The sequence below is a fragment of the Talaromyces amestolkiae genome, assembly GCF_001896365.1.
Source record: "Talaromyces amestolkiae strain CIB chromosome Unknown scaffold9.1, whole genome shotgun sequence".
NCBI lineage: Eukaryota > Fungi > Ascomycota > Eurotiomycetes > Eurotiales > Trichocomaceae > Talaromyces > Talaromyces amestolkiae.
Window position 1 is genome coordinate 152,250 of NW_024468045.1, and position 21,376 is coordinate 173,625.

Sequence of the window (21,376 nt, forward strand, 5' to 3'; positions counted from 1 at the left end):
CCATGAAGAGGCAAGTCGCTGTCCACGTCCACGCGGCAACAAAGATCGGTTGCAAACTCATCAAACGAGCGAGGCGCAGTCAGGAAAAGCATTGTTCTCTCAAAGTGACTGAAAGTGAAGGAGGACGACAGGATCGGAGAGATATCAGGCCGTACGTACGCTTAATAATGCAGAGAATTAAGCTGTTAAACTCGGGCTAATGGTTTTAGTGCGACCCTCTTAGCCCGCTAGACTGTAAGTGGCACCTGCTCTAAGGCTGCGCTTTGGTGTTTGCTCCACTCCAGCCGCTTCGCTCTGCTCTTACGTAGTAAACGTGCCTTCAGGAATAACTTCAACGTCGCCTGCCGGATACCACCTCCGTTCGACTTGCGTCCGATTGCACCGTGTACACGATTTTACGATCGAAAAAGAAAGACACTTCTGTGAGGCGTGCTGACGGCGGCGGTGAGGGAAGGCAGACCGAGGTACATTGTTGACAAACAAATGGAAACGAAAACAACCCGACAATAACAACAATGTACGGCAACAACACCCAAGACCCCCATGTAGGGGCACGATCGCACCTCCGTCATGATTGGAATGAGCAGGACAATACAAAAGTAACAAGGCAATCTGGTCACCGAGGAGTAAATCGCTCTATTATCAAATGGTGAATAGAGGGACGCTGACACAATCATTAGATCTGCGATTCCTGTCGCCAAAGGAGATCTCGATGTATCTTTGAAGTCGCTGTTCCCGTATGCACGCAATGTTTAATGCACGGCACAAATTGTAGTAGTCGTTCTAGAAAGACCAAAGTCGAGTCCATGAAAAGGTACCTAAAGTTCTGGCTGCATGGTGATGATGGTGATGGAATAAGCGCATGCTAAAACGATGGACATTTTGCGCAGATCACAAAAAACGAGAACTTTAGAAGCCGATATTCGACGAATGGAGGATATACTGCGATCTGCTGGCATCGATCCTGGCAAAAGCGTACTTGATAGCGAACCGGTCGATGATGATGATGATGATGATGATGATGATGATGATGATGATGATGAGGTCCAGTCCGATGTTGATGATTGTGATAGCAGTAAACACTTGAGCAGTGATAACTCATCGGCATCACCGGAAGAAAGGAAGAGTTTTGAATCGGTTACAACTCCGCAGTCTGCGTCCAGTGGTAGCATTGAAAGTCCTAGCCAAGCGGTCATCCTAAAGAGAGGCCGAGGCCGAGAGGGCATATTTTTCGGTAAGATATCTAAAGATCTGAATATACGTCAAAGTTGACGTTGTAAGGCTCTTCGTCGAGTTTCCACATTCTGTCCGAAGAAGGAATTCGATTTGTTCGAGAGAAATCAGGCGTGCAAGATTTTCCCCATGGCCTACTAGAACAGCCTTGCTGGTCATCTATTAACTTTTCACCTTTACCCGTCAACATATACACCGATCTGTTTGAATGCCGGGTTTACAAGGCGCTCCCTCCTCGATCTGAAGTTTTTTCTCTGCTGCGGAACTATTTCAGCACCATCAACTGCATATTTCCCATTATTCACGAGGAGACGTTCATGGAAATGGTGGAGTGGCAGTATACTCAGCAAAAGTGTACTGATGTCGGTAGATGGGCGAGTATCAACGCTCTGTTGGCTCTCAGCTTTAGATACAAGGATGACCGTGGCCCGCGTCCTGAAAAGGATACAGAAAGAGCTTGGCTATATTGGAAAAATGCGGCCGCCGTGTATACAGAGCTGTCTTTGCGGCCTAATGATGTTCTTGGTATACAGGCTCTGCTGGTTATGGTGAGTAAAAGACACCATCTGTGAGTACCGCAATTCTACTAACGATGAATGATAGGCAATCTTTGCCCGGGTCAATGGCCATCTTCAGCTGGCAATTCCCCTAATTACTGCTGCTATGAAGTCGGCCCAAGCTTTAGGTTTGCACAGGCGAAATCTAAGCCCCAATATTAGTGCTTCCGATTTAGAGACTAGGAGGCGAGTGTGGTGGTGCATCTTTATCATGGATCAAGGGTGAGCCAACATGTTCGTTATGTCGTTACTCATGCTCACAATCTCTAGAATTGGCATCAAGACCGGGAGAGGATATTTGCAACATCCGGACGACTCCGATGTCGACTTACCTGGGGAAGATCCACAGGCTTTTAACGATCTTCAAAACGGATGTGTGTGGAGCATCAAGTTGTTCCGCTCATCGTGCACTCATGCCGTTCTCGTCTCTTCCATCTACCGCGAGCTGTACGCTACCAAAGCATTTTACAAATCATTTCCCGAGGTCTGCAAGACGGTCAGCAAGTTAAGCGACCAATTACGTGAATGGAAGCGAGACTACTCGTGTCTCTCGTATACGCCACCCGAGTCTAAAGACTCGACAGACCTGAATAGAGAGGAGGAGGTCAAGATTGTCGCTCATATTTCCGAGAAATTAAGCTACCTCAATTCAATCATTTTGATCAATCGCATGCCGCTATTGTTTGAAATTGCTGGGCTGAAACGAACGTATCCTAAGCGCGATGCAATTAAACACGTTTCGGCGACCTCTCGACATCACAGCTTGATATGTTTGCATGCTGCACGAGACTCTTTGAAATTGCTAGATCGACTACCATGGAGGGATGTTGGATTCAGTTGGTGAGTCACGTTTCAATTTTGCGTTTGTTTCAATAGGCTCATTCAAGATTAGGGCACTTTTGGATTTCCTTTTCTACGCATCATCGATTTTGTTCACGCATATCGTCGAGGAGCCTCTCATGCCTGAAACCGGGTCCATTGAAGAAAATCTAGGCATGTTAAATCTTGCAACGAATTATTTTTCCACGCTGGCTTCGATGCACGGACGTTCTAAATCGGTCAAGTTCATGGCTAGGATGAGCGCGATCATCGAGCGTACGGCGAAAAAAATAATCGATAAAGCATTGAAAGAGGTCAATATTTCAGCCGGAAATAGGAGAAAGGGAGAAACAGTCTCATCGGTGCCAAGAGAGCAAACGGCGCCTGTCATTGAGCAGGCGAACGATATTGTAGGCCCTGACCTCGCTTCGTCAGTACCATTCTCTAGCGATCCAGTCGCTGATGGGACCTTTCCGGCGGGATTCGGGAATGTGTTTCTACAGGACGGTGCCTTGCCATACATGATCCCCATGTCAGACCCAGACATACAAATGACAAATGCATACTCGCAGATGTATAACAATCTGTACCAATATGATTTCCCGTCATATATGACGGCACCGGTGCCGGACGAATTCTGGGGACAGGAGGCCGTGCCTGATTTTATGGGCAACATTTCTATGCAAGGAAAGTACGATCAGAATATGGCCAATGACGTGCTACATGAGTACATGTGGAACAATAACGGCTGAATAACAAGAGTCGTTCACTATCTTTCCTACTCCACGGCTCAATGCAAGTACTCGACTAGCAACGGGGGTTCCGCATGGGCTCAGAAATCCCAAACGGCTCGCTATGCAGGCCTTGAACGACTAAGTCGTCTCGAACTGCACCATTAACAGTCCATGAAGCATCAACTGAAAGCGACCGAATACCGGTCTAACGAATGAAATCACCGCATTTACCATGGATCGCAATGGGCACTGTTTTTTGGATTGCTATCATTGGCCAATGCACCGAACTACAGTCACCCGCACGATGCCTTGCACCAAGCAAGCAAACAACCTGCCTTGAAAGAACATGCGAGTCTACTATCACAAATGTACACTTTCACATATCAATGTCTCGACTCTCTTAGTACATAGCCCAGATCCAATAAGAAGAGTCATCAATGCAAACAATCTTGCGACAATATTAGTCATGGAACTTACTGCACGTGTGTTTAGGTTTCTGTCGGAGTGCGTGCGCCAGTAGTCAGTAGCCAATCAGAGGTCGTAAATCACTTGAAGTTCAAGACACACTAAGAAGAGTAACTTTGTCCAAACATCTTTCCTTTCTACATACATATCTCTGCATATTGAGACGATGATTCGCATTTATCTCCTGCCATATAAGATAGACTCATCATGTCCTTAGTGTTATCTTGATTCTCACTGAGCTGATGGGTGGGCACTCCGTCGGCTAATGTCCAAGCGCCCTCGCCGAAGCGAAGCGAAAATGAAACCAACGACATCATCATCTCCTGCTCCCAAGAAACAATCTCAATTCATCTTCACAGAGCCTATATCAAAGCCCCTTCCGAAAAGACAGCAAGTCTCTAGGGCATGTGATTGGTGTCGCAGTCTCCGCATCAAATGCGACAGCCGCTATCCATGCAAGAACTGTCAGGCTAAAGGGCGGACCTGTAATATCAGAGGCGCGAATGCGGCGCAGAATTGTAACGAGGCTATTAGGTATTTTCTTTTCTCTTCTTTTCAAACGTTGAAAGTGTTGGGATGCTAATGCGGGCATAGTCGCATTGCGGTCCTGCAGGATCGGATCAGAGATCTTGAGAAGCAGGTTGAGATAGCAAAGTCCAACATTCAGGATGATGGCGATATTGCTGTTGATGACGATCCCAGCCGCGAAAGTCATGAGGCGAAAGTCAAGACTGAGCCGATGCCATCTGTGTCTCCGCATTTGAATCAGATGTCATTATATAGCGGACGGCGCGGAAAACACTTAGAGTCCATTCATGTACAAACTGCTCATCCTGAGCAGCGACATTGTTACGGCCGCTCATCTTCATTCTATTTCATTGGCCGCCTGAGCTCTTATCTTGGCATATCTCCTAATCAGCTTACACCCGACGGACTGATGCAAATGTACCCAGAAGCACAGTCGTTAAAGAACTCCCTAAATTCAGATGTGTCGCTGACAGAAGTATATTTGTCAAAAGCCCAGGAAGAATATTTCCTACACTTATTCTTCCCGTCTTACAATGTCTATTATCCGGTTATAGATCATGCCGGATTCATGCAACACTACCAGTCATTGTGGACGTCACCAACGTTGAGAGAGTCATCTCCGCTTGTCGATATTGTACTTGCTTTGTCAATGCAGTACGCTGACGCACTCATGCCCCGTGACTATGCAGCGATGCGAAATAGTATAGAGGGAATCGTCAATATCGACGCGGCCATCACAGGCCGGAAGTTCTATCGGCGCTGTCAACTCTTACTAACGGACGAGCTCGAAGGACCGTCCATCACGACACTACAATGCCATTTCTTCTCTGTGATATATCTCTCAAATGCCTCTTTCCACAACGCCGCTCATGGTCATTTGGCAATGGCTGTCCGGACCGGTATAATACTAGGTCTTCATTGGAACCCGCCGGAAAGCGTATCGGATCAACAAGCCGAGTTTCGCAAGAGATTATGGTGGACGGTGTACGCGTTAGAACTCAAGATGACGCTAGATCTTGGTCGGCCGCTGGCGGTGACCATGTCGCAGATCCCCTGTCCCCCTCCTGATCGTCATCAAGAAGACCCGTATACGCATCAGGGCACAAACCGGTTTACGGCAAACAAACATTTTATTCAGCTCATGCTCGCTGGCCGAACGGTCTATGCCACATTTCAGAGAAAATGCTCCGAAGCCCTTGGCCAAGACAGCAGCAGTAATAGCATCTACGACAACCCTGCAGCACTAGAAATGGTAGCAGAGGCAGTCACATCAGCAGCCGCACTGAATTTTCATACATGGCGACAAGACCTGCCAGAACCATTAAAAACGAAGCGACTCAACAGCGGCCAACCACTATCAACAGATCGATCAGCGCTCAATCTTAAGGAGAGTATACCACTAGGCATGAGCCGGCAACGACTGTTCCTCGAATTGCTATTCCACACTCTCTCCATGAACGTATATCGCGCTTTTATCTGCTTCGGTTCTTTCCCGCAGAACAACAACAACAACACGCCGCTTGCCCATGGGAATGCCGTTTTGAGTGTGAATCATGCCATCACGATAACGAATATAGTATACCAAGTATTGAAAGAGTCGAACTTTCTAGCGGGATTTCATGAAACATTTCAATGGCAATGGAACGCTACCATCACATTGATAGGGTTCATATTCGCGTTTCCGAACGGACCACTAACGATGCCAGCCAAGGACGCACTGATTACCGCCATCGATGTCTTTGATATTATCGGGAAATATCTCGGTATAGCCTGTAGTGCGGCTAGTGTCGCGCGAGACCTGTTTGCGAGGATAGAGCATTTGATTTCATCGTCGAATGCCAAAAATAGTATTCAGGATTCGGTTGAGATTAGCTCGTTTGTCGCTGCAGGTATGCAGGAACCGTCCAATCCGTCGTTTTTGCCGCATTCTCTAGGTCATGCACATTTCGCTGGCGCGGAACATGGTTATGGAAACATGGGAAACGCATCGAATGCATGGGTGTATAATCATCCAGCCGAATTCGCGTCTTCATGGGCGACGTACCCGGCAGAAGGAGAATATGCGGGGGAGGGTTTCGGCTTTACTGACTGAAATGAGTTCTGGCCTTTCAATCGAGATTATAGCTTGATTATTACCGTTGAGGATATGCGGATCTATCATCCTTCGAACCTGCCACCAATCATCGGCGCTACCCCAACAATATCGGAGACCACCTCAACACCTTTCACATGCGAATCAGCCTGATAACTGAGCAAATGCATAGGTGACTATTTCTTATAAAAATAGTACGCGTCGACTAATCGTACACTAGTTGGGTCGGCTTTTGGTAAACTATGTTGTCTACTTACCCCAGGACCCCATGTGAACACGCGGAGGTAAGGCCTGGTATCGAGATACCTCGATGTGATCACATGGATTTAAACAAATAATATACAAATCATTTGATGCCATAATGATTTGAATGAAACCTAGTTCTCAGGTGCAACAGTACTGTAGTTTAGAAATCTCTTTCATGCAATTCAATCAGCCGAAGCAGCCAGCACAGGATGTCGATCTGTAATTAATGCTCTTCTTGGACATTTGAACTTATAACCGCATATTGGCGTGTTTAAGCATCCCTTATCCACTCATCATGAAATTCCAAGGACCCCGGATTATGAGTATCACAAAAATCATTCGTGGCCAGCTCGACATCGTTTTGTTGTACCATCTCCAATGTAACGGGCCTCAGCTTAGGTGTTCTTGCATGAGGTAATGAGTGCGCTGAGAGGATAATGTGGTGCCCCAGATGGTCGTCTCTGCGCATTAGGCATGGAGCATGGTAGCGTAGGAATTGGCGAAGGTAGGAAAGAGAGCCGCATAGGATGACGAGGTTGAGCTCTATGACTCTGTGGATTTAAATTGAGTTAGTGAATTGATAAATTAGAAGAGGGGGAAGTGATTGGGTAGCACGTTCTCACTGACATGAGAAGACATGTGAGACCAAGCTGGTGCGGTTGATCATTTGACTCGGAAAAGGGGATCAAAGTTACTAATCGGGCAATGCTGATGATCACAGTACTAACAGAACGCGCCAAAATTGTTAGTAATATTCCTCAAAGGCATAGAACAAATTGAACATGGACTAACAAACAGCCAATCCCACACAAACATATAACCCCAATCTTCTGTAACCATGGAATATGTAGTCTCCACAAGGACGCAATCGGGACCAGTATCAGCATCACATCGCTGACCACATTCGCGATCGCCGTTCCGAGCTGGATACCAGGTCGGCGACTGCAGGCATTCGTGTTTGATAGACTGTCACTCCATCCTTCCTGGATCGGGTGACAGGCAAGGATGACAGCCAACACCAGAGCTGTGCTAGAGATACAGATGCAGCCGGCGAGAACCCAGAGGACGTATTTCCACGTACGTAATGATTTGAGGAGGCGATAGTAGAGCATGATTATGGCTAGTTTGGCGAGTGCAAGCGCCACGACGTATATAACGGCCAATGCAAGGAGGGTCTGATTTTTATTTCAGAGAAGGTCTCCACTTATAATGAGGCTGGCTGGATGATACCTTTCGATAAGCACCGAGAATAGGTACTGTCATGTTCCAGATATGGATTGCGAATCCTGCGTTGGCATAGCCATCTATATCCACGAGATTAGTGAGGGTCATGATGCTGCTGACAGAGCTCTTACATAGAATGATTGCTTGAGCCCCGATAACGAATGCCTTTTCTCTATTTAGTCACTACTGTTGTCGTCGCTGTTTTCCCGACACATTCTTCACATACCCAAGCAAAGATGATCAACACTAGAGGCGACCAGTCAACGTAGAAGTCCATCTCAGCGTAATTGGTGAAAACTAACCATCATCCCACCAAAATTTTCGACTTATACACACCTTGGTATACAGTCGCATCAAGAGCGACAACGTACAAAGCGTCACGCCCACTCCGACTGCGACTCGATTCGCGTTGAGTAGCCATGGACGAGAATTGATATCCGGTGTGACACCGGGCGGTGGAGGGGCCACTCCTGCACTTGTTTCGTTCATCACAAAGATTTCGGTGGTATTTTAAAGGCAATACCTCGCTATTCATCATTGATAAGTCGCGGTTTGAAGGCTCCTGCGTTGTAAACATTTTCAAGTAGTTGACAGTTGAGGTTGCAAAGGTCTTGGTCTTCAGGACGGAAGTAATCGAGTCAAACAATGAAAATTAATTGACAGGATATATATATCCAGAAAAGTCATTCATTCAAAGAAAGGGAACATGTTTCAAAGCGTCTTTTGATTCTAGCTGAGTCGATGATGATAGTGGCGAGTCAAACTAACTTTCGACCATTTTTGACATATAAATGCGAACAAAGAACTGTAAACTTAGAAAATGAACCCGGTTCGATTTCATATTAGAGCAGTATTTAATTGGTCACTCCTTATGCGGAATCTAAGTTCCAATCTATAAAAATTGAAGACAGTCCAGGAATCTCGATTTAGGTGCTCGAAAAGGGGCAAAATTAGTATGCGTATACTATTGTCTTCAACACTAAAATTATTTCTACTTTCTCCTCTCCATCCTCTTTCTATCGAACTTAAGTTTTTCTCGAGGTTCCTCATGTACAATTTTTCTAATGAGGCATCCTTAAGGACTGGATGGATGTCGTCCACGAGTGATTAGGGCTATTTCGTCACACCACCTGCTCAATTAGGCAACGCACAGGATCGTCGAATGGTGGCTGATCACCAAACAATGCCATAGTATGTCGATCGGATTAAGGCATTGTTTGAGATTTTTCTTCTAGATGAAGTGCCTTCCAGACTTGTCGATCAGGCTTGCGAGTTCCTCTTCTTACATCAAGAAAAATCTGTGCAATAACAAGCCGCTTAGAGACTCGTGCATTGCGTGAATAAATCGAATTGACTTGTGAGACTCAAGGTTTGTAGAGGACAAATGGGGTCGTAAATATATCCATGGATGTGGAGGTGTCGAATGCGGGTTGAGATTAGGGGATGTTGACGTGGAAAGTTTTGTAAGAAGGGAAGAAATATTGCATGATTGTATTATCTAACTAATTTCTGTACTAGCTGTGGGAAACCCTACCTATTTATGCTTGTGGGCCACATACCAATACTTCCTTTCTAATAATATCAATTTCTTGCAACTCTCACATGCTGCAATTTAGTCAAAGAGTTGTATCAAACATCAAACCTGCCTTTGTGTATGTAGCAATCTGATACAAAGGCGGAAACGTATGGCAGAAACAACACAAAGATTATTTATGCCAACAGGGGAGTTAGGTGGAGAGAGCGTAGGATATATGTAACGAGGACGTTGATGGATGATCCACGCCTTGATTTTGATGCATTATCAAGTTATTTACAAGATGGGCATACACCAGTATCGCGCATAATTGCAATGTTCTCGATACCAAGCACGCACCTAAAGGGTGTTTGGACCTCTCACATAGCTATCGTAGGGCTATCTGCCTCCATGCATGATTAAGGGCATTTTCGCCACACTGATCGATTAGGCACGATACACGGAATTACCGTTAACGGGATCATCTTATCACTAGCCAATACCATAGTATGTCGTATGTCGTACAGCAGTAGAGAATCGTTAGAGTGTCGTACTAGCACGCAGGCATGTAAGCAGCCGATTAGTCTATCTTTTCTTTAATGTTCTATTCAGTACCCCGCATGAATCAATACACGCATCTTCTAGGTTTGCCCGCAAGGATTATCATCCTGTCCAGTCTCGACTGTTTCATACTGTCATAATATTACAGACTTGCTAATTATTATTTGCGCAATCCCGGATACGATGACGGTGTCGGTGGGTATACTCTCGATCGGGGACATGGGGATGGGAATTGCGCGGTTATTGAAAGCGAATGCGTATCGAATTGTTACCGTTGGAGCTGGGAGGAGGTATGTATATTCATGTATCCACCGATGTGACAAATAGCTGATTGAACCAGTCAAGATACTCTAGACCGCATCAAAGCAGCCTCCATTGAAGCGCTGCCCACAGACCAAGATCTTGTAATTCAGTCTGATTACATCTTGTCCGTGGTGCCGCCGCGAGATTCTCTAGCGACAGCGCGACGGATTTTTGAAGCGTTGCAACTACCAGACACTCTTTCCAAGAGGGCACAACTACGCGCGAGCGGCTCGCCGAAAGTTTACTTTTTCGATTTGAATGCAACTGCTCCCCGACTCATGCGGGAGATTGACGATTTATTTGCTAGCCTCTCAGTACCTGAACAGAAAGAAGCGACTGTCCAATTCCTAGATGGGGGGATCATAGGCGGTCCTCCGGTGTACACCGAGACTGATCAGAAATGGAAGAGACCTAGTATTGTCATCTCGGGTCCTGTGGAGGGTCTACCATCTACGTTTCCATCACTACTTTCAACACTCAACATGAAGATAGTCGGCCCCAAAATCGGCTCTGCATCCGCGCTCAAACTGTCCTTTGCATCACTCACCAAGGGCCTCACCGCTCTGTCGCTATTGTCATTCACAACCGCACAATCCGAGGGAGTCTTACCCGAGCTGCTGCAACATCTCAACGAGTACTCGCCCAAGACGGGCGCGCTAGCTACAAATGGAGCAGTAGCGATGCCTCCCAAAGCGTACAGATGGGTCGAAGAGATGCGCGCAATTGGCGAAGCGTTTGATTCCGAGGGACATTGGGGTGGGCTTGGAAGCGATGTTTTCGACTCCTTTGCAGAGATCTACAGACGCGTTGCAGAGGAGACGGTGTTGGGAGAAGAGAAAATCGGGCAAAGACAAAGAGGGAAGGAAGTTGAGGATGTCGCCGAGATACTGGCTCAGGCGAACCGTGGAAGGACGTAAATGGCTTGCCTCGTAACACTACCATGTGTAATATAGATAGGACGTATAAACGGTCAGGTACGTGGTATAAATCACCAGGGACGATACCAATCAATTAGCTAACAAAATGAATATTGTTCAGCCGCGATTACCACATACCACTTACCACATACCACATACGGCCTGGCATTATAGTACAGACCAAAGGTACATGGAGGTACATGGCAGACATGACATCAAGAAAGCCATAGATACATAGACGGTATTATACAACCCCCCCCCCCAATACCGGTTGGATACGGTAAGATAAGGTTATTACTCGAAGCCCGATTGGCTTTGTCCGGCCCAAAATCACGACATTTCTCCATAAAAATTGTCAATCGCCAAAAACAGCCTAGCCTTGGGGGCAGCTGTTGTGTCGAGCGACATGAATGGACAAACCGCCGTCGCAACCTGGGAGCATCACTTTTGCTCTTTTTCGCTCCTTTTCCCTTATTTTTCATATTTTATCGCTTTGTCAGGTACCTAGACCCTACCCTGGTGTTGCTAGTTCCAACCCCCCTCTTAATATATTCGGGCGGTACGGTATCGTGATCAGGATCGACGGTGGGTTTGAATCATAATATACATGTCGACAGACGGCCGGGGAATAACGTGATTACGCACTCTTACCACGTTTGGAGAAGAGAGTGTCTCGTGCCAATTCTCGCACAACCATCTATAGAATAGACAATTGTCCGATTTCTTCTTTTATAATATTCGGATCATAAAGTTTTTGTGTTTTGCGGTATCCGTCATGGCAGAGGATCATCAGCAGAAGCCGCAGCCACATCAGCTTCATCCACCGCCAATTCCAACTTCTCAAGCTTCGCTCAGCTCTGTCCGGCTACAGCATTTCAATTATCTCACTCCGGCTGGTCAACATCCGCCTGTACCACCTACGACTCAGCAGCAGCATTATCCATCTGTTCCAGGTCCTGAGAGAAGACATTATTCGTTTGATACGGACACTGAGACTCAGCGGTTTCCACTGCCACCAGTGGATTATGATCAGACCGAGGGGCTGGGTGGGATCTCGGTCAGCTCGTACGATAGCATTGATGATGACCGTATAGATCCGGCGATGCGTGGATATCCTTATCACGGTAAGACGACCCTCTCTATCTCCGTATGATATAGCATTATGCCCTTCCTAAATGATGGGCTTCATGTATGCTACGAGTGAATCAATCAATCTATACCTTCATCTTCTCCTCTGTCCTCCATTGTTCTTTTGCTATGTTTTCAATCGATTCTTTCAATCCATGCTTTCAGTCCGTGCTTTCAAACATGTCATCATAGACGATAGCTAATATGAACAGGAGGTGACAAACACATCAACTACCACGCCCCAGAACATGACGTCCCATACATGGCCAGCTCCCTCTACCCCGGAAATCATTCCTACTCCGTCGAAGAAGGTAGCTACCCATCTCGCTCTGGCGCAAGCGGGCCCTCCGGCCCTGGCGGCGGAGACCGCACCCCATCCGACATATCCAGCTCCATCAGTCCACCCAACGGTCAAATCGGCAACAATAAATACAGCACAATTCCACCCGGCGAGCGCCTGGCGCGCGCTCTCAGCATCGAAGAACAGAACCGCCTAGCCGTCGAAGAAGACAAACGACGCCGCAACACAGCCGCCAGCGCACGCTTTCGCGTGAAAAAGAAACAGCGCGAACAAGCCCTAGAGCGTGCCGTGCACGAAGCGACAGAAGTCAAAGCGGCACTTGAGACGCGCGTCACGCAGCTGGAGATGGAGAATCGGTGGCTGAAGAATCTGCTGACCGAGAAGAATGAGAATCTGCTATCGAGACTGGCGGCGTTGCAGCCTTCGGATCTGGAGAAGTTGGAGCTTCAGCAGCAACAAGAAAGCAGTGGAGTGTCGTCGACTTCGTCGTCCACGACCGTGACGCAACAGTCTGCTTCGAAAAAGTCCGAGGCGAATACGGCGTCGTCCGGGAGAAAGCCGATTAAACCGAAACCGACGCCGACTGTTGGCGTGGGAACTGATCATGATGATCAATGATCGATTCTTTTTTTTCTTCTGTTTTAGTCCTCTAGTTTCCTTCGTGTGTCTCCTCTCGTGTGTCGCTATTCGGAACGGATGAAATGGAATGGAGTTCGTTGCTTGCTTGTTGAGGGTTTGCTGGGGTTTCATCATTTCCTTTGTCACTATCATCAGATAACGACGGTTACGAATTTGATTGAATGCTAGATGGTTGTCGGGTTGGCTCATGGATGATTACTTCTGCTCAGTTCACATCATCCCCGTAGACCTACATGGTGAAAGATAACTTCTCATATTATTAATAATTAGAGTGAAGGGAAGCGAAGAAAGCAATGACAGATAATCGGGCCAGACAAGACAGACAATCGATAATCGTGACAGGTCTTGAGACAATCAATCAATAAATCGTACAGCCAGTACATGTCACCTGTAGTGCAGTACAGAAAGCATTAATTTCATCAACAAAGGGTGAGAAAAATATAGAATAAAAAATGGGTACGTCCAAAACGAAACGCCTTCTGGTGTTGATATTCTCAACCCCGCCCATCACATAAGAATCAAAGGAAACGGTATAGATCGCAAGCTATAGACACGACTCGGATATATTATCTGTTGACGATCAAGCGGCGACAGGCTCGCGCTCTTCGGCACGGCCGCGGATTTCGCCATTGGCACCGCTGTGCACAATGCTGCCGTCGTCCTCTGGGATACCGTCTTCGCTCACATCGTCTTCATGGTAACCAGCGTGCTGGTCGGCCGGAACCCAGGAGTCGTGATCCTTGAGCTCCTCGCCATCCTCAACGCCACGCTTGATATTGTTTCTGCGTCGCTGCGACAATGTGCGTGATCGGGTCGACAGGTTTGAGCGAACAGCGGCGTCGGAGGTGACCCAGTTGGTGAGTGCGTCCTCGCAGTCCTGGATGATAGCCTTGCTGGCGTCGTAGCCGTCGTATGCCTGGCGGGTCTCACCGGGTGTAACGGGAGTGTCGTCAATGAGCTCGAGGAGGTGCTTTCCGTATCCAGCGATAATGGCAATCTTCTCGCAGTGTTCGCGAAGAGCGTCGAATTGGTAGGTGAATGCGGCCTTGAGCTTCTCGCGGGTAATGTTGGACAATTGAGCTTCGGCGACAAGAGACTCGGCTTCCGCGCGGACCAATTCCTGCTCGAGAACGACGATGCGTGGAGAGTTGGGGTCCTTGTACTTTAATTTTGCAATCTCGTCGGTGATTTTTTGCTTGCCTATACCCCGTTAGTCATTTTTCATCTCCCAGGTTTGGTAGACATACGGTCTCTGCTGGGCTGCACGGAAGCCTCGATATTGCGGATACTCTTAATCGTAAGACGATACTGGTCGTATCGGTCAACGAATTGATCCTCCAGTTCACCAATCTCGTAAATCAAAACTCCGAGCTTGTCGGTGACATCGGAAACGTCATCATCACCGGCTTCGCCCCAGATTGAGAGTTGTTGCTGTGCTAATTAGCAAATTGTCAACTTGTTTGCAGAAAGGATACATACGGCAACCTCCATCCTCTCCCGACCAACCAATTCCATACTCCTCATGACGTTCTTTTCCATCTTGACGAGCTGGGAGAGCTTCTTGGCGAGGTCGGGGCCAAAGGCACCTGCGGCGTTCTTGCGGAAGGCATGGCCTAGACGGAGCATTGTTAGCTTCTCTTATTGGTTGTACGTTTTCGAGTTCTCTGCGGTTCAATTGGGTGCGATTATAGCGATATATGGTGACAAGAGACAATGTAGGAAACGTACCAAAGTTGTTGCGACCAAATAGTCGGCCAGTCTTGGTGCTAGATGGTGGTGGGGGAGGGTTCTCGATTTGCGAGGCAGTCGGGGCTCGCGACTGGCGCATAGAGTAGGTGCGATGCATGGTGACTGTCGAGGTATGAATAACCGAGTGTCTGTCTCTGTCTGTGTCAATTAGCACTTCTTTATCTCTGGAGAGTAGTGTAAGATAAATCTCTACGGTCAAAAGAAAAGTTGGGCGGTGACGTGGATGTGACTACAAGCGGGCAGCGACGGAAAAGTAACAGCTGAGAACAGCCAGCGGGGACATACCTGACAACGCAACACAACGCAATTCGCTGGGATAATTACAAGATGAGGGTGTATAAATTTTTTTCGTTCTGTGGAGGAATAATGAAAAAATGAATAAATTGTCGATGACCGTGCCTGTGTTATAAACAGTCGAGGAGACTAGCTTAGCTCCGTCAGCAGCTGTTCGTGCAGTGACGTCGTTGTGTCAATCGTGCACGGTGATTGGCTGTGTCTAGCTCATCCCCATATCCTTACAGACCGTCAATACGGACCGTCTATCTCAAACACACACAATATGTTTCATCTGCCTGATCGATGCTGTGCTATTGGCACATTCTCGGTCTCCATACATAGTACCACACTACACACATAGTAAGATCTGAAGGAATGGAGAACGGCGAACGATGGGTACGATCAGCCTCCCTACGATGCTTATTTTTATTACATGCATCTGCAGGAACACAACTTGTCAATTCTCTCCATCCCATTGCTTCGACAGCTATCGAGAGAGTCATTCTACACGGTGAATCCTCTCCTACGTCGTTCTCTGTACGCGGTACAAAAAGTTCCAAGTGATTGCGTCATCACTGAGGGCATTGCTCGGGTAACGCACTGCATAGTATCATAGTACGTCATCGACCGGTGTCAGCGCAGAAGCCACAATCGGGCATACTACATCCTACATAGTAGTAGAAATCGCCTCAAAATGCACAGCCCCCTTTGGCACCTTCCCCTTTCGGGCAGAACCCCCTTCGCGCCTTCCTCGTTGAATCACCAAGCTTCCTTCCTGATTTGTATAGTTCTCTCTCTCTCAACCCAAAAGAGAATATGATCGCCTACTTTAAGCCTTTAGTCTGTAGTACTAGTCTCCCTGTGGTGGAGAGGTGATTGGTGCTGGTGCTCGATTGAGTTTGCATCTGCGATTTGCGCTTGATCGTTGCATCTCCGTGTCTGCTCCGTGACTTGTTTCCTTCTTCGTACGCACTACTTGATTTTCAGGAACGTGCCATTTGTACCGTCTCATCGTTACTACGTACTATGTAGGCGTGCATATATACAATTGACCAATCACTTCTTCTGGCTCTTTCTCTTGCGCTTCTTGCGCGACGAACCAGAATCCTCTTCCTCAGATTGTGCAGCCTCATCTACGCGAGGCGGACCGCGTTTGCGACTCTCGGCTTCAGACCGCAATCGACCAAATGCTTTATCCATCCGACTCTTACCCTCGGCCCGCACTCTCGGCGCAAACGCTCCGGCGCCAAGTGCACCGGCCATGAATCGGGTGATGTTGGACTGCGTACCTTCCTGTTCGCGCTTATTCATGTCGCGAATCACAGGAATCAACACCTCATCGGTGCGTTCTTGAGACCACCCAATAGTCGCCATCAGAAAACTTCGTAGCCCGTTGAGGTCGGGCACACCCCATTGGAACTCGGACGGGTCATTGTCGACCTCGGGCTGGATATAGGCTTCATCGATGTGTCGATCAGGAAACGACGGCGGCAGAAAGATCTTGGTCGCCATCTTTTTGAACTTTTTACGGAACCCCTGATGAGGGTCATTTGGTATGTCCATTCCCATTTGGACCTGCATCCACCAGTCGCGAAATTCTTCGAGGTTATCGAACTCGGTGATGATCTCTAGAGCAGTGACTGGGCCCACGCCGGGAATGCCTTCGGTGTAATCACTTCCGAGAAGATGAGCAAACTGGATTAGTTTGACTCGGTCCAAAGCGTACTCCTTCTCCAAGTCGCTCGAAAGGAAGCATTCCACAAATTTGCTCTGATTGAACATGTTCTTGTAAATTCGTGTGCCTCCAAACAGGAATGTATCGCTATCGTCTGTGACAATCCCATCAACCAGCCCCAAAGTCACCAACTCAGCACATTGTGCCTCTGCTTCCATAGGTGCAGTAATATATGGTAGGCCAAATAGACGGAGCAGCTGTTGACATTCCGACACCATGATCTGAGATACTTCATCCGCATCCCTTCGGTCTTTCTTTTGTTGGTTCCGTAGCTGTTTTAGTTCTTGCTCGAAATCCCGGGCATTCTCAATCTGAGTCTTGTTGTTAAATTCAGAAACAAAGCGCGCATGTTCTTCTGTCTCGGCCGCGAGCTGCAGCATGAGATCTTCCTCTTCGGGATCAGAGTAGTCATCATTGCCGACTACAGTATGATCTTGATCTTCAAATAATGCGGCATCGTGTTCTGTCGACACCGAATTGTTTGGGAACTCTTCTGCAGTGGGCGGGAGCGGAACATCCTCAAACTCATCTTCCAACTCTGGCGAAGGTGACTTTGGCTTTATCGTCGATCCCTTGGCTGGAGAGGCAACGCTGTTCATCATCTCCGTCTGTAAAGGAGCATCTCGCTCATCATCTGTAGGTTCCCAGTCAGAAACCGCTTTCTCGGAAGCATCCGTTACAGAATCCTCCTTGGGAGGTACGTGAGGTACCGTAATTTCAACAGGTGGGTTTGGAGGGTTTGCGCGAACATCCTCAGCAATATCGTTCATTAATACTGGCTTTTCTTCCGGAATTGGCTCAACATCTAAAGCAATTCCTTCCTCAGCTTCGACATCAGACTCAAGATCAATCACCTGTTTAGTATTTGATGTTTCTTCAAGATCAATGATATCGGGCGACGATCGTCGCTTCAAGTCCGCTGCCTGACTGAAAATAACATCATCGTAGGATTTCTTTTCAGGCTCCTCTTCAGTCTCATCAGCAATAAAGTCTTGCTTAATTCCATCTTCTTTGCTGAACCACGGCGGAAGAGCAGCGGCTTTCTTCTTTGCTTTGCTTTGTTTACTTTCAGTCGGCTTCTCAAAGCCTCCTGCCTCGTCGTCGAGCGGAGCAGGTTGTGGTAGTTCCTCTTTCGCTCGTTTGTTGATTTTGAGAGACTCAAATGGCAGTGGTCCACTAAACTTGTATTCAGGTGCAACCTCTGGTCTTGCAGAGTTGGGCTTGGGCTCTGGTCGACTTTGTTTGGATCGCGCCAAAGCTGCTGCAAAATCCATGTCTTCGTCATCACTTTCCGGGGTAAGCTCTGGTTCAAAATCAAAAGCAGTAGTCGGCTTCGATTCCACAGGAAAGGCCTTTCCTGCGTGATCTTCCTGATGCGGTTCTAGAGACATGGCTATCGCTTTCTGAAGCTCTTCATCCTCGTTGTCTGCAAATAAATCATCGGTGTCTCCAGGTGCTGAAAAGAACAAAGCATCTTCATCTTCATCTTCTCCTTGGACTTGACGTGCCGTAGAAAGTCCGTTTCTTCGACCCATATCTGCTCGTCTTACAGACTCATCAAACACGCCCTTTTGCAAAAATGGTAGCTTAGGAAGCCTATTTAAACCTTCGATAGGCACATCTTCAAAGGCATCATCCTTCGCTGGAAGGACATCAGGTAGGCCGTACTCATCAACATCAATTGGTCGATCAACGGCCGAACCTTCTTTGTTGCCCACAACACCAAGTGCCCATCCACCCTCAACGTCAGGATTCTTGACTAAAACATACTCTTTTCCGCGTTCTCCTGCAATACGTCTACCGGAGTTAAAGTCGAAAGCAACATCTGCACCATTCATGCCATTAAGATTCATCAATCGTTGAGTAAGATCATTGCGCTCTTTGACCCGTTCGATCTGGAACTTTGAAAATGCCATTCGATCAGGGAACATCGAATCAAGCTGTTCTTTAGAGTAACCCATACGTAGACGGCTGCGAATTCGGGCCGCATTGAGGATGTTGTAACGATCGGTCGCTGGTAAGCTCATGAAGAACATACTATCAAAGTCGATTTTCGAAAAGTCGTACAAATTGATATCTTCGCCATTGTGAAATTGTCGCGCATATTCTTCCAGCTCCTCCTGAGACATAATTCGGGGATCCTCCGGCGCTCCCATTTGGCTCAAATCGGTCTCAAGATCAGGTAAATGATACTGATCCTGCTTTCGAAATTTCCGATTTCGCATCCTCTCTTGTGGCGTCATGAGTATTTCATCGACATAATTGGGCGCTCCCAACGGCTCTTGTTCTTCCACATCTTCATCCCCCGCGGCGCGCTTAGCTTGTTCTTCTTCTGCCCGTCGCTGAATTTGTATCGCCAGCAACTTCCCAGCCGTCCTCACCGCATCCTCTCTCCTCCCCTCACGTCTCTTCTTTCGTGCCGCGATAGTCTGACGTTTGAGAACCGGCGCCCCGCCATCGAACACAAACACGGGCTTAATGCCAAAGAAGAGAAGTTTACATATTCGATGAAAGAATCCGACGACATGCGCGTTCCTAAGTGCATTTCCCTCTTTATCTCTAACGGCTTTGAGAAACTGATATATCCAGATCGACGCGTCGACGGCGAGTCGTTTGCGGTTGAGAGTTTCGAGTTTGACGGGACGAGCGCAGGGCTGGACTACAGTCCAGAGTCCGGTGACACCCATAGTTGGGATGTGCTACCCATAGGACTTGTCGACGTAATGATCATCTCAGTAAGAAAGGGCAAGTATGGGACGGTACAGACCGTAGATGGAGAAGGTAGACCGACGGAAGATGACGCATTTCTCACACACGAGGTTGTCACGAAGTCACGTGCTCAATATAGCCAAATATGGAGTGGCGGGATCCCCCAGTTTGACGCTAGCGGCCAGATTGGGCCTAGCGCAGTACTAGGTGAGACCCTAGCAGCCCAGCTGCACGCCTCAGATATTGCCTTCATTCATCCAGGAGCCTTTCTTGTCTGTCCCATGTCCTCTCCCGTCCCTGCAGACTGCAGCCTCAGTGACATGCCAGTCATTACTAGATGTTGGACAACTTGTCCGACGAGGCACGATGTCAGGCTATGAGACGATTCACCCTCGGATTCCTTTTGAACGGCTGACATGACGGCTGCACTTCAATCTACGCGTCTTCCTATTCTATAAAGATACTATAACAGGCGAGGGAAATTTTACATCATGGATTCATGTGCGATGAGGTTCTCGATAACTTATCCAAAGCACGATATCAACTACGAACAACTTTCTTGTCTTTGTATTACTGTCCAAGCTCACTGTTCTCTCGCGGTATTCAGACGCCAGTCTCATGACCATGGCTGAGGAGAAATTGAGTGTAGTAGAGGAGACAACTTCATAGGCTGAGGTTGTATGGAAACGCGAACTCAGTAACTGGGCTGGAGAGCGACATAAGTGGGAGTGGGTCATATTCCGCTTAGCACGGCATCATATCGAGGAAGTCTATCAGACAAGCATTGCAGATGCACGTCAGATCCTTGAGGCGACTATGGAACTGCTTTCGGCGCCACAACTGATGAGGTGTGGCATATCAGTCCGTATGCTGACTGTATAGGAATCGGGAGCACCTTCGTAGACAATTGTATCCAATAAATTCGATATTTCAAGATGGGGAGCTCCCCTTATTACTGAATTGGAATAATACGCTAAGAAAATTTCGTGCCTGTTGATGTAGATTTGGAAACTTCAGAACGTTGCAGCAATGCTGTAGAAATCAACCAATCATATGGATGATAATATGCTGACTAATTTGTGGAGCGGATATCCCACTTTAACACTACAGTGCTAATTTAATGAAGGTGTTATACACTAATATATGTCTCCTCATATATCTTATTCTGAAAAAGAAGTACTGGGCCACAGAAAAAGAAGCCGCCTGTTTGGTATTGGTGCTGCGCAAGACCAAGCACCTCATCAAGGCAGCCAAGAAGGCGCCTATCATCTACATTGATCACTCAATCACCCTGATGATCGCCATGCAGACCAGTTCACGGGCCACATCCTCGGAGAAGTCCAACCTACGTCTGGTGCTCGCGTCACAATATATTCAATGCTTTCATGTCGAATTGATCCACAAGCCCGGAAAAGCCAACATCGTCGCGGACGCGTTGTCTCGACTACCATCCGCTAACGCGGAACCTGACGCTCCGGACTGGATCAGATTGGTGACATCGTAGCCTACATTGGTGTAATCTTTAGTCGCCAATGAAGATATCACCACACGAGCTCATGTACGGCGTGGAGCTTGCCTATCCAGCGAACCTGCTCAATCCTGAGCTTGAGCGATGTCAAGACTTCTCTACCAGAATCGACACCCGTG

General features: G+C 47.5%; 6 protein-coding genes across 6 annotated transcripts; 4 read left to right on the forward strand and 2 right to left on the reverse strand.

Moving 5' to 3' along the window:
• Positions 1 to 930: 930 nt before the first annotated feature.
• BHQ10_005098 (uncharacterized protein) lies at positions 931 to 3,361 on the forward strand (the record flags this gene model as incomplete). Its single annotated transcript, XM_040877536.1, has 6 exons — positions 931 to 1,234; positions 1,282 to 1,781; positions 1,837 to 1,918; positions 1,967 to 2,012; positions 2,061 to 2,630; positions 2,683 to 3,361. 6 exons carry the CDS (start codon positions 931 to 933, stop codon positions 3,359 to 3,361), a joined length of 2,181 nt encoding a protein of 726 aa, XP_040733602.1.
• Positions 3,362 to 4,106: 745 nt separating this feature from the next.
• Positions 4,107 to 6,428, forward strand: BHQ10_005099 (uncharacterized protein; the record flags this gene model as incomplete). Its single annotated transcript, XM_040877537.1, has 2 exons — positions 4,107 to 4,342; positions 4,403 to 6,428. 2 exons carry the CDS (start codon positions 4,107 to 4,109, stop codon positions 6,426 to 6,428), a joined length of 2,262 nt encoding a protein of 753 aa, XP_040733603.1.
• Positions 6,429 to 10,155: 3,727 nt separating this feature from the next.
• BHQ10_005100 (uncharacterized protein) lies at positions 10,156 to 11,192 on the forward strand (the record flags this gene model as incomplete). Its single annotated transcript, XM_040877540.1, has 2 exons — positions 10,156 to 10,262; positions 10,313 to 11,192. 2 exons carry the CDS (start codon positions 10,156 to 10,158, stop codon positions 11,190 to 11,192), a joined length of 987 nt encoding a protein of 328 aa, XP_040733604.1.
• Positions 11,193 to 11,967: 775 nt separating this feature from the next.
• BHQ10_005101 (uncharacterized protein) lies at positions 11,968 to 13,239 on the forward strand (the record flags this gene model as incomplete). The annotated part of the gene is made up of 2 exons (XM_040877541.1): positions 11,968 to 12,316; positions 12,533 to 13,239. 2 exons carry the CDS (start codon positions 11,968 to 11,970, stop codon positions 13,237 to 13,239), a joined length of 1,056 nt encoding a protein of 351 aa, XP_040733605.1.
• Positions 13,240 to 13,840: 601 nt separating this feature from the next.
• BHQ10_005102 (uncharacterized protein) lies at positions 13,841 to 15,106 on the reverse strand (the record flags this gene model as incomplete). Its single annotated transcript, XM_040877542.1, has 4 exons — positions 13,841 to 14,460; positions 14,508 to 14,691; positions 14,740 to 14,873; positions 14,989 to 15,106. The coding sequence occupies 4 exons, from the start codon at positions 15,104 to 15,106 to the stop codon at positions 13,841 to 13,843; spliced, it is 1,056 nt and encodes a 351-aa protein (XP_040733606.1).
• Positions 15,107 to 16,341: 1,235 nt separating this feature from the next.
• On the reverse strand, positions 16,342 to 19,707 carry BHQ10_005103 (uncharacterized protein; the record flags this gene model as incomplete). Its single annotated transcript, XM_040877543.1, has 1 exon — positions 16,342 to 19,707. One exon carries the CDS (start codon positions 19,705 to 19,707, stop codon positions 16,342 to 16,344), a length of 3,366 nt encoding a protein of 1,121 aa, XP_040733607.1.
• Positions 19,708 to 21,376: the final 1,669 nt, after the last annotated feature.